The sequence below is a fragment of the Falco peregrinus genome, chromosome 17 (genome assembly GCF_023634155.1).
Source record: "Falco peregrinus isolate bFalPer1 chromosome 17, bFalPer1.pri, whole genome shotgun sequence".
NCBI lineage: Eukaryota > Metazoa > Chordata > Aves > Falconiformes > Falconidae > Falco > Falco peregrinus.
The window spans coordinates 2,767,310-2,779,592 of record NC_073737.1 but is presented as its reverse complement, the minus strand read 5'-3'; the positions used below and the strand labels follow the sequence as shown (position 1 = coordinate 2,779,592).

At 53.4% G+C, this 12,283-nt stretch overlaps 2 protein-coding genes across 2 annotated transcripts; both read left to right on the top strand.

Annotated features, from left to right (window-relative positions):
• Positions 1-349: 349 nt before the first annotated feature.
• On the top strand, positions 350-2,701 carry NKX2-6 (NK2 homeobox 6). Its single transcript, XM_055820417.1, is given in 2 exon segments — positions 350-500; positions 2,109-2,701. Coding segments are annotated over 2 exon segments (744 nt in total).
• A 4,662-nt stretch (positions 2,702-7,363) lies between these two features.
• NKX3-1 (NK3 homeobox 1) lies at positions 7,364-10,084 on the top strand. Its single transcript, XM_027782253.2, has 2 exons — positions 7,364-7,700; positions 9,640-10,084. Exons 1-2 carry the CDS (start codon positions 7,364-7,366, stop codon positions 10,038-10,040), a joined length of 738 nt encoding a protein of 245 aa, XP_027638054.1. The 3' UTR covers positions 10,041-10,084.
• The last annotated feature ends 2,199 nt before the right edge of the window (positions 10,085-12,283 follow it).

Sequence of the window (12,283 nt, the reverse complement as noted above, 5' to 3'; positions counted from 1 at the left end):
CGACTCGATTTGTTTTATTGCAGCTCAGCCCCAATGCCCCCCCACACACACTTCCCCTTGTTTTGGAAATACAGAGGGGAAGGGGTCTGGCTCCTTCCCCGGCAGCTGAAAGGGGGGCAGCGTATGGGGAGCCGTGCCCAGGCCTGAGCATCCCGGGAGAGTCCTCCCGGCCCCCCCCCAGCCCCCGGGACCCCCCCAGGCCGGCCCGGCGGGGGCCGGGGGTGGTGCCTGGCCCGGCAGCAGGAGGGTCAGAGGCGGGGAGCGGGTCCCGCAGCGCACAGCCCCTCTGCGGGCACGGCGGCTCCGACGGACCCCCCCACCGCCCCCCGCCCCTTCCCAGGCCTGGAAGATGCTGCCCACCCCCTTCTCGGTGAAGGACATCCTCAACCTGGAGCGGCCGGAGGCTACCGGGGGGGGTCCCCGCCGCCCCCGGGCCCCGGGCTGCCCGCAGCCCCGGCGGGGAGGACGAGCCGCCGCGTAAGTGACTGGCGGGGCCGTGGGCGCGCTGGGGGGGCTGGGGGAGGGGGGGGGGGGGGGCACGGAATCGCTTTCGTTCCCCCGGGGTGGAAAACCGAGGGCAGCCCCCCCCCACCCGTTGCATCCTCGCACCCTCCAGCCACGATCCCGCCGGAGCCGACGGTCCCCGCCGCGGGACGTGGCAACACCCCCGACACCCCACCCCCCCCACCCCCCTCGGATATTTTCTTTTTTTCTATTTTTTCCCCAGTGTTTGAGGGTTTTGGGGTTGTTTGAGGCATTTTCCGGGCAGCCCGACAGCCCCGGTGCATCCCACCCGCCGCCCTCGGAGGAACGAAACGGCTCCGGGAGGTGAAGGGGGTGGGGGGTGGCGGGTTGGATGTAGTTGGGTTTTTTCTGCCGAACGGCACAAATCGCCCCCTTTTTCGATGACACGAACCCCCGTGTCGATGCTCCGCAAATTGTCCCCGCTGGGGACAAGGACCGGCCCGACCGGCCCCGAGGCGCCGGCTGCGGCAGCGGGGATGCTCCGGGGCAGCCGCCCGGGGGGTCAGACCGAGCCCCCCTCTCCCCGCCGCCAAAATCCCACCAAGTTTCCTTTGCTCGTGTTTCCCTAAAGCCCGGCGGCTGCAGAGCAGCGAAACGGGGGAAAACAGTAGGACCACAGCTTGAGCACTGGGTGGCACTGGGATGCAGAGCTAGAAAGGGCGAGAGGAGCCCGGGCAGGGCGCTCTATCGGCTTCACACCTGCAGATGGACCCCCCCAGCACCCCATTTCCCGCAGCATCCCCTCAAATCTCCCGAGCCCCTGCAGACGGACCCCCCCAGCACCCCATTTCCCCGCAGCATCCCCTCAAAACTCCTGAGCCCCCGCGGCGGCTGCCAGGGTACCCGAGTGCATCCCACCAGCCGGGGAGCAACCGCCAGGCAAGACCCCAGCCCAGATCGCCTGCAATGCAAACCCCCAGCAAATTTAAAAAAAAAAATACATATAAAAAAAAACAAAACCCAAAGCCACTACTTTGCATCTTCTCTCAGATCTAATAATTTAATAATTTTTCCTCCTTCATTCCCAGCCCCTTCGTTTTCCTGGATTTTCTTAAATTCAGAGCGCTGCAGGATTCTTTCCTGGGGTGCTGGGGGTAAGTGCTACCAGTCTCACTGCCCTCGCTCCCAGCCCCCCCGAGCAGGGCAGCGGGGAAGGGGATTTGGGTTCTGGAGTACTCGATCTCACAGCACATCCCGCTTTCCTTGGGCCCCTCTGAGCTGGGGCTGCCACGGTGGTGGCACCCACAGCAGCACAGGCATCGTTAGGAGGGACCGCAAGGAGGCGTGATCCAAAATTCACATAACAGTCTAATTCCATCAGAAAAAAGAAAAAAAAAAGGGGTGTGTGTGTGATTTTCTTGAATTCCCATTAAACATCCCAGGAAAGTTCATATTAAAAGGGGAATTTCCTTGCATTTCCATTAAACATCCCAGGGAAGTTCACAGTAAATTTATCTGCTATCAACCCTACTTCATCTTCTTCCCAAAGGGCCCCATTCCCAATTCGATTCCTCCTTCGGAAACACGCTCTCCCTGGGAACACAATCAGACTTGGGTCTCACTTTGGGTTTTTCTGGCTGCAGGAAAACGTTTGCTCGCCCACCCCTCCGAGGCAGACAAGAAGAAAGCCGACCCCTGCCACCATCCCAAGCAGCGACAGCGCAGAAAACCCCGAGTTTTGTTCTCCCAGGCTCAGGTGTTTGAACTGGAGCAACGATTTAAGCAGCAGAAATACCTCTCGGCTCCGGAAAGGGAACACCTCGCCAGAGTGCTCAAGCTCACCTCCACGCAGGTGAAAATCTGGTTCCAGAACCGCAGGTACAAGTGCAAGAGGCAAAAACAGGACAAATCCCTGGAGCTGGCTGCCCACCCGCTGCCCCCCCGGAGGGTGGCGGTGCCCGTGCTGGTCAGGGACGGCAAACCCTGTCTGGGGGGCTCCCAGCCTCATCCAGCCCCATACAGCATCACCGCCAGCCCTTACTCCTATAGCTCCTACTACACTGCCTATAGCAGCAGCCCCTATGGTGTTAGCTATGGGGGGGGCTATGCTGGGGTGCCCCCCAGTGCCACCCCAGGCAGCCACACTGTCAACGGGAGCTTGGGCATGGCCAGCGCTGCTCAGCACCAGCCTCCCTGCTTGCAAGCTGCCGTGCCAGCGGGAATCAGGGCTTGGTAGGTGGAGGTGAGGGTCGCCTGGAAAGCACTGAGGAAAGCCCCCCTCCCCCCCCCCAACTCCAAACCCAGCCTTAGTTGGGATGGGAGCTGAATCCAAAGGGTTTCTGGCCCCCCCCCAGAGAGTGGGACAACTCCATCCCATGCAGTCACATCTCTGCAGGAGAGAGGGGGATGCTGCCGCTCCAGCGCTGTGACTTTGGGGACCCAGTGACTGAGGGCATTTATTTATTTAAACACAAACGCTTTGGAGTCTGGCCCTTCCCGCTCCCACAGAGGATTTGCTCCTCCGGGATGCCAGCACACAGCCAGCAAGAGGGTGCAAACGCTGGTTTTCTTCCAAAGGACAACTGGAAAACAGGGTCTGTGCACGTCACTGTGCGTTCACTTTTTAACAAACAGTATTTAATGCTTTGAGTCCCTCTAATCTTTTGAGATACCTTTCTGATTTATATTTCTTAATAACTCCCAGTGCAGGTGTTCATTTCTGTCTATTATTATTATTATTATTTGCAAATAAAAAACAAATTGGTGAAATTGTGTGTTTTCACTCTCTCACCATTCCTCAACTTTAGCATTTTGACTTTTCCCATCCATAATTTACATCTGAGCATGAAAACCTGATCCAAAGAAGAAAAAAAATAAAACAAAAAAACCCCCACACCACCAGAATAAACCCAAACCAAAATAAACCACCACCACCAAAACCAAAATCAAACTTAATATTAATAAACCCAGAAAGATAATCATCTTGTGGTCCAGGCTTGGGGAGCTCCCAAGGTTTAACTCCCTCCCTAAGTCTTGGTGAGTGTTTTCAGCTCCCTGCTTCTATTCCCTTACTGGTAAAATGGGTTTGCAGGTACATGGTGGGGCAGCTCGCAGGATCTCAGTGGGCTGGTGCCATCTGAGTTATTCCAGCACCACTGGTGCTGGACCAAGAGGTGCAAGATCCCCAAATCAGGATCCAGTAGCATCATGTGCCTTGTGGGATCAGAGGACTTGTATGTTTATACATGCATCTCTGTATATATATTTAAGAAATGCAGGAGAGTCGGATGTCATTGCAGTGTCCCAGTGCAGATCAAAGGGGAGCACAGCCACATCCCACATCCGCACCCTCGCACTTCCAGAATAAACCCAGTGAGAGTTTGTTAGACCAGCACAACCGTCAGGCCGCCCGTGGCCAACCAGTGCAGGCTTTACTTGCATCGGGGAGAGGAGAGAAAACACCCAAAGGTCAACGCCTGATGCAAAATATTGGTTTCACAGAGATGTCTCCACTCCAGGGCCAAGATATTCCCGGGACAGAGCCAGGCAGCAACCTGCACACAACTCCCACTGCACGGGACAGGCGAAAACCCCCGTCCCCGCTCCTTTCCCAACAGCTTCTTATCCTCCCAGCGTTCGGCAAAAACAGGCTTGCAGGAGGCAAGTCAGCTTTTATCTCTAATCCTACTCAGCCCCATCACTCCAACGCTCACTCACTTCCCAAACGGGACATCTCTGCCATCCAAATCAAACCAGAAAAACCCTCTCGGCAAGATAGCCTGCCCGCCATCCCACCGCGCCGAGACCCTGGAAAAGGCTGGGTGAGGCGACAGCCGCGCTGGGCACTGCCCCTTCTCCTCCCCTTCATCCATCCACACTCACTGGGGGCTATCTCCCTACATCAGCTGGGGCTCAGGTCTCTATCCCAGTTTTGGGGCAGCCAGGGGATTCAACAGGGTCCTGGCACTGGGGAAAGCCCCGGCAGACCGCAGCATCCCACGTGCATGGGCTCTCCTGCAAGTCTTCACACCACAGAGTTTTTTCTTTTGAGGTTCAGCAGTCAAAGGAGGCAAATCACACAAAACTCCCCCCACATAAACACAGAAATCGAAGAAGGTAACTGCTACCCTCCCCAGCTCAAAAAAAAAGCCTGAAAATGGGAATCATGGATGCTGAAGGCATCATCTATGCCCCTCCAAAACATACAGAAAGCCCGGTCCCTGTAGGGTCAGGGTATCCCTAAATCCTTGGTGTTTGCCAGATCCCCTCTGTCACCTGCCTCTCCGCAGTACATGTCAGAGATTTTGCTTTAAACTTCCCGTTTCCAGCCCAAATCAGAAATTCCACGCTGCAAGAACCAGCTTTTCCAAGCACCCAGACACACAAACCAGCCCACAAAACCTTCCCCTGCACCAAAACTCCTGTCCTGGGCCAAATTATTCCCCACTCATCAGTACAAGTTATTTTGGCTGAACGAGCCAGGGATGCTGGCACTGGCAACCAAGGACCAAGAGATTTGGCCACAAAAAAACCCAGCCATGTGACGAGGCCACCCATAACCAACCGACGGACGGAGGGGTCGAACAGACGGATGGCACCAGGGGATGTCACTAGCCACTGCGGTAAAGCTGTGGCTGCAAAGCAGAGGTGTAACAACCTGGCTCTTTTTGCAGGAAAATATTTTATTGAAGTTAAATGATCCCCCTGGAAGGAAGGGAGCTGCCCAGCTTCTGGGAAAAGAAGTCCCTCTGCTGGGTCTTGCCTCGATGTCCTTGTGCTAGAGCCCGGAATAGTGAAGGATGCACAATGGGCTGCATCCCTGGGTGTGGGGGCACCGACAGCAGCAAGGGCAGCCTAAAATCAGCAGGGGGAGGGTCTCTGCAGCGGGAAAATTGGCCGCCAACCCCAGCACAGAGGGAGCAGCATCACTTCCCGACCCCAGCGAGCATCCCCGTATGGCACAGCACCCACCCACACGGCGGTGTACCCTCAGGCCGGCCCAGGAGACCCACGGGTGCCCCTGGGGGGTCCCCTCCATCCCCAGCACCCTCGAGCAGCATGGTGGGATCTGGTTTAAGCGCTGGAGCGGGTGGGCAGGGAGCAGTGGGCAGCCCACCCACCCACCGTGGCCACCTCCCAGCTCCTAATTTGCTCTCCAGAAGGCAGGCCGGGGGGTTAGAGGGCCAGCGGCGGGGGCACGGCTGCAATAATACTACTCTTGGGCTCCAGCTGCTTCATAAATCTTTTCCCAATTCCCTTTCTCGGGCTATAGGAGGATAATGAGGCTGAATTATGGAAGCTACTGCCGTTTTCCAAGCATACAGCGAATATAGGGGGGCATTTTCCAAGGCAGGAGCATCAGCAGGTTAAAGAATGAGACAAAGGGGCAGGTTAAAAGCAGGTTTGGGGCACATCAACCACCCTCCTAGAAAATCAACAAAGTCCTCAGGGGATTTCAATTAAATGTTTCTCTTTTAAAGGTTAAAAACAATTTTGGCTGAAGAAGAGGGGCTGGATTTGGGTGAAGGCTTTAGGAATAGAAGGGGGGATCTGGGCTACGTTATTCCAACAGCAAAAGAAGTTTGCAGGCAACAGGGCTACAGGGGGTCATTGTGTATATATATTTTTATATATGTGGATATATACACACTCATCACTCGGAGGGTGCCTGCAGTTCCCAGGGATGCTGCCTGCCTGAGGAGCCAAATCCTGCTCCAACAGGGGCTTCCCCACCAGATTGCTTCGCCTTACGATGGGGCAACGTGATTTTTTAATCACATGCTGCCCACATCTGGGGGGGAGGGGGGTCACAGCTGTTTGTGTGGCGAGCAGGGAGTTGTTTTTCAAACAGAAACTCGAGAAGAACAGCTACAAATAAAGTAGATGCCCCAGAAAAAAAATAATCTGTCGTAACAGAGAGCTCGACTTGTGGTTTTTCCTGGAATGGGGGAGGTTTTGCTCTTTGGGGTGTTTTTGAAAGTAGGATTTTGCAGGACGGTGTATAAAGGTACTAAGGCTTCTTAAATAAATGCTGTCCCATTCCACAGCTGGGCAAGGAATTGGTCTGAGGTTTAGGCTTAAGTTTTCATGTGAACCCTCTGCCCTTTTCTGTGCAAGCATTTGCCTCTGGAGCCGCTCTCCCTGCCTGTTGTATCTTAACTGATTTTAAAGCCCTTGCTACAGCAGCTTTGCAAAGCTGATGAAAATGTCTTTGACCATTTCCCCCCTGTTTTTCAACAAACTGAAAGTGCATCAGTGTGGAAGGGTTTTGAAGAAAACCCTCAAAGTAAAAATAAAAAACAACCACCAACCAACACCCTTCTATTTTCTTCACCTTTTTTTTTTTTTTTTTTTCTCCCTGAAAACCACATTTTTCCCAAAAAGCTGTAGGGATTACCCTGGGACATAAATCATTTCTATAATTAGGAGCAAGCAGAGCACCGGCTGCTGGGGCTGGGTGGCAGAATCCATCCTGCTGGATGCAGAAGATGTCCCCTTGCAGAGCATCATCCAAGGTGGCGATGCTGGTCCCCCCTCCTCTCGCCAAACCCCCCATCCTGGAAGTATTTTGATCGCTAAAAGGGTGAACTCACTTAGGCATCCTCCTCTTCATCATAAAAGCTTGGGGGTGATTTGCCAGCAAGGGAGCAACAGCGGGGGCAGTGGAGGAGGCTGGGTTTGGCTGTGACCCCATGGATCCGTGGGGAAGGGTGTCCTGAGCAAGAGGGAGAAGCAAACAGCCAGAAAACCCGCTCGGGAGCCAAGACACAACCGAAGGGCGTAGACTCCTGCCAGGGATCTCCAATCAGGCCTGGGAGGCTTGGCTGCCTGCCGCATAAATGCGGAGCGGGGAGGGTGGGAAGCCAGTGTGCGTCTGGGCAGGGAGAGGAGGAGGAGGATGAGTGCTGGTGTGCTCCCTGCAAGGAGGCAGAGAGCACCCAGCAGCACCCCAGCAGGGATGAACCTGACCCCCACAGCAGCCCAGCAGCCCATGGCCATCTCCTCCAGGCGCCGTCCATCCTTCCTCATCCAAGACATCCTCTGGGATGGGGCAGAGCGGGGAGCGTGGCCGGAGCGAGGCAAGAGCAGAGGGTTTGGCAGCCCGGAGGACGGGGAGCCAGGGGCAGCCACGGCAGAGGGGAGAGAGGCCGGTTCAGCCCTGGGGGCTGCCCCAGGGAGCCCTCGTTCCCCAGCAGCACCCCAAGCCCGAGGGACACCCCACGAGCCGGACGCAGGTAAGGGGGTGGAAGCCCCAGGCTGAGCCTTCTGGCCAGGCAATGGATCAGCCGTGTCTATGCTTGGGGCAGCCAAGGGGCAGGATCCAGCCCCAGCTGCTGCGAGCATTTAAACACGGGGAGTAGCCGCTCTAGTAGTGGGAGAGTAAGAGCAATAGTAACTACCTGCAAACCCTTGGCCAGGTGCTTCAGATAACTCAAAAGATTGAATCTGCCTAAAAATGCTGCTTTAAAAAAGTCCCCAGTAGATGCATTTCTGTGATATCTTGGGAAATAAAGTTCCCTTTTCATGCAGGTGGTCCACAGCAAAGGCACCCTGGGGTACTGGCTGCCAGCTCAGAGGGGCAGCCCATGCCCATCCTTCCCACAGCCATCAGAGCGGCGATGCCACTGAGCTCCTCGGTGCCTCCGGTCCGGGGATATTTTGAAAGCCCTCGTGTTGAATTTGTGCCGTTTGCAGCAGGGCTCAGTTTTCCCGCATACCCAGCCCCGATTCGAGGATGCGCTCCTGCCTGTACCACTGCACATCGTGGGGTTTATGGATAACGATCCCACGCCTCTTGCTGCCTTTCTAGCACGCAATTGCAAAATTCATTGTGGGCGGTCACGTCGCGCTGCAGAAGCCACACACCGAAAATCACGCTCAGAAGCAAATTTTGGTGACCGGTGTCTCTTGTGTTGTAGCATCACGAGCATGGCCAGGGCTGTGGGAGGGAGCTTGGCCCTTCCTTGCCCCAGCAGCCCTGGGCTGAGCTGCAACAGCCAAAAAAGCAATTTCAAATCCTCTAGCGACTGAGCCTTGCTAGCTAAGGCAGCCCTTGCCAGGGGAATTTTGGCTTTACATTTCAAGTCTATTAAAAGAAGTTTCTACATAAAAGCAAGTTCAGAAACAGCCACCAGGCTGATTATTACAAAAAAAAAAAAAATCATTAAAAGCTGTAGCAAATCTCCCAGAAAGCGGCAGCATACATCAGCACAGCTCCAGGGATTTCAGTGGGACAACCATGATTTACACAAGCTGGGAATTAAGCCGGTTGTTTCTATCTTGAGCATTATGTTTACATGTTAAGAAAATATACTAAGAAATTACTAAAGCGGGAAAGGGGTTGGGGCGGGGGGGGAACGACGACGACACCAAACCAACAGCTTATTTCCATCCCAGGCTGGGCAATACACAAAAAAGAACTAACCGCATAAATAAATGGACTCAAAAAGTTGTAACAGCTCTAGGGGACACGTCCCAGGGAGCCCAGCACCCTTCTGGGTCGCGGCTCAGGTGACCCATCGGTGCCACAAGAAATAAGTTGGAGGCAAACACCACGGAGCTGTGATCCAAGGCCAGCTCTGCAGTTATATATGTCAAGCCAGGCCTGAAGGTTTAAAAATCTGCCCCAAAATTTCTTGGCATTGCCAAGAGAAAAGGGAGGGATTTATTTTCAGCGCTTTCTAACTGCAGGCTGCTTTAAGCCGCGCTGATCTCCTGTCTCAGAGCTACCCTCTGTAGCTTGAGGACAGCAACTTGTTTTGTTTGGGGATCAGGATTTTCCCATAGGCACAAGAAGTGCCTAACAGCATGAATCCTGCAATAAAAAAAAAAAATCTCCAGAGCTGTTGATGCCACGCTGTACACAACAACAGCCCCTTGGGGTTTTAGGCAGACCTCCACCAGCATTGCAAAATATCCCTTTCTATATTATTTATTTTATTTCCTAGTCTTATTTTAGTTCCTTAAGAGTACATTTGTACTGAACGCATGCCTATAGAGTTAAGAAAGTGTGATTAGGAAGAAAAAACTCCCTTATATGACTTTAAGAGAGTGTTCACACCAATAATTGAAAATATTTCCAAGATAATACGAGTATCTTGCTCTCTGGAAGGGAAAAAGCAAAAAATTCGGGCAATTTCCAAGTGGGTAATTCTCAGCTCTTTCCTCCTGCAGATGCCACGTACCTGTCAGACTGTGCCCCCCCGCTGCAGCCCCTGCCCATCGCCCCGTGCCCCCCCCGGCAGCCCAGGCGCTCACGGGCAGCGTTCTCCCACACCCAAGTCATCGAACTGGAACGCAAATTCAGCCACCAAAAATACCTGTCGGCCCCCGAGCGAGCCCACCTGGCCAAAAACCTGCAGCTCACCGAGACCCAGGTGAAAATCTGGTTCCAGAACAGGAGGTATAAAACCAAAAGGAAACAAATCGGCTCGGAAAGCAGCAAACTGGACACGCGGCTGGCGGGGCAGAAAGCGGCCGCGCTGCCCGGAGCATCCCTGCTCGCGCTGCAGGGTGGCTGGCAGTACCTGCCTTGCCTCTACTACGTGAACGGCTGGAGTCCCTCCTGGTGGTAACCGCTTTTTTTTTTTAGGTAGAAAACATCCTTTTCTCTTCATTTTTTTTTTTTAAATACTCCATCACTCTTTCTAGCACTAATTCTAGGAGAGGGAGACCCCATGCACAGGAACGATCAGCATCGCAAGCCTCTCTTGCTGCTAACAGTTAAAAAAAAAAAGCCAAAAAAAAGACCCTCAAAAGCCCAAGATTTTAAAAGTATATAATTCAGCATGCCTGACAACACCACTCAGGGTTCAATGTGCAGCTGTAAAATATTACAGGTTCTTGGAGGGGCAGAAAGGGATGGTCCAGCCCTGGAGACAGCGATCACCCCTCTTTGCCCCTCCTAAATCTCCTGCACCCCCCAAAGCCTTTGCCCCTTGCTGCGATCAAGCGGGCAGAAAGCAAAGCACCGATCCTGGGCTGGTGCTGATACAGCCCCAGCTCAGCTATCTGGACCACCAGCTGTTCTATGATCTAAAACCCAGGGTTAACAAAGAAAAAAATACCAAAAAAAATTTTTAAAAAGTGCATTTCTGCCATTGCTACCATAGTTGCTAGTGGTCCCGGAGAGAACTTAGAGCCCCCCCAAGATTTCTGCGTGCTGTCAGGCAGCACCGCAGCCTCCACCCAGGGCAACACACGTGTTTTGGGGGGAGAATTAATCCTTTTTCTGACAAACCTTTTTGATAACCTGAAGTGCCAGCTGGCCACAGAGCTGCAGCCGGGGACCGGGCTTGCCGGGACAGAGCCGTGCCAGTTACCCCCACCCAAACCCGTCCCTCTGCCTTCGCAGCCCAGATGCCAACCGCCGCTGCCAGCGCCTCGCCAGCCCCGAGAAGCCAAACCAGAAAACCTCGGGAACACGGACAATAGCGCAATGACAGATGAGTTTTGCATATCCGGGTGTAGACGCTGTTTGAACATTCCCATATAAGCTCTTTTCAACAGCAACAGCTCCAAGAGTTCAGCGCTCCCGGCAGCTCCCGAAGCACCAAACTCGCTGGTTTTAGGTGAAATCAGCCCAATTCCCAGCCCCGAGGCATCAAGAGGATGGTGTCTTTATAAGTGATTTTTTAGTGAGACGGCTATTTGCACTAGCAGAGCAGCAATGATTATTTTTCTTTTAACTAATCGTACTTAAAACTTTAGATGCCACTCAGTCCATGGGAGAAAAATCTAGAAATAAATGAGATTTCCAAGAGAGGAAACACATTAACTGCTTTTTTTCAGCTAGCATAGCTCTGCTGGAACAAACTGAATCTTCTGAAACAAAAATACAGGGAGGTTTCTTCCCTGTGAACCTCAAGAAACATTCCCATGGTGCCTGCTTTTTCCGAAAAAGAATTAAAAATCACAGTGGTCCAACTCCCGCCCTGCAGCAGGGAAATACAGACAATTAAATAACGTATAGAAACTGCTTAAATCTGTCCTTCTTGACAAGATTATTTGGAAACTGATCTTTTTGCCTGGTAGATCCAGGTCTTGCAAGCTCCCAGAGGAGAAGAGAGAAGTTGCTGGGGGTCCGCAGGGGGGGTGTTACAATGTTGGGGAAGGGAGGATGGGGAGAGAAGGTGCAGGCTGAAGCCCTTTGCAGTAGATACTCATTTGCTCTTGCTATCAAAGCTGGGAGGATGACCAGTTGCTTTCCGATTGTCTGAAAGTAACCCCTAATATCTTGAGATAACATTTTTCTTCCAGCTCCTGCTCCCAGATGCTGTGTATCCCCCGGCCCATTCCCTCGCGGCGGTGCTCAGCCGAGGCCATCCCCCCTCTCTGTTGCAATGTGTTGCAAACTCACTCCCGCTCCTTATCCGCTGCACGCTTTGCTTATCCGCTGCTTGGAACAACTGAAAAAAACCCAAAAAACCAGCAACAAAAAAAGCCCTTATGGCCTCAAAGCCAAGCCCCCGCCAGGCACACATCCCTCCCCATTGCATCTGCAGGGGGAGGAGGTCCAGCTGCAATCCCGTGGGCTCACCCACACCCGGACCCTCGGGATGCTCCTTAAATCAATGCAGAGATGCTGAATCAGCACTAAACTCACCGAATTAGCAGCTCTGACCATCCTGGAGCTGCCCCTCAGCAGGGATCACAGCGCATCCTTTGCACAGGCAGTGGAAGAGCGGCAGGGATGGGCGTGTGGGTGGGGAAAATTAGATATGAGCTGAACTTCTTGGACGTTTCTTTGGGAAAGTGTTCATGTCATAGCTACTGATTTTCTTCCCTGCTAATGGTTTACAACCAGTAAAATATCCTT

Bases quoted from the DNA above. Each gene is read 5' to 3' on its own strand.
- NKX3-1 (XM_027782253.2), top strand. From the start codon at position 7,364: ATGAGTGCTGGTGTGCTCCCTGCAAGGAGGCAGAGAGCACCCAGCAGC. The intron at 7,701-9,639 runs GTAAGGGGGTGG...TTCCTCCTGCAG, and splicing joins ACCCCACGAGCCGGACGCAG to ATGCCACGTACCTGTCAGAC.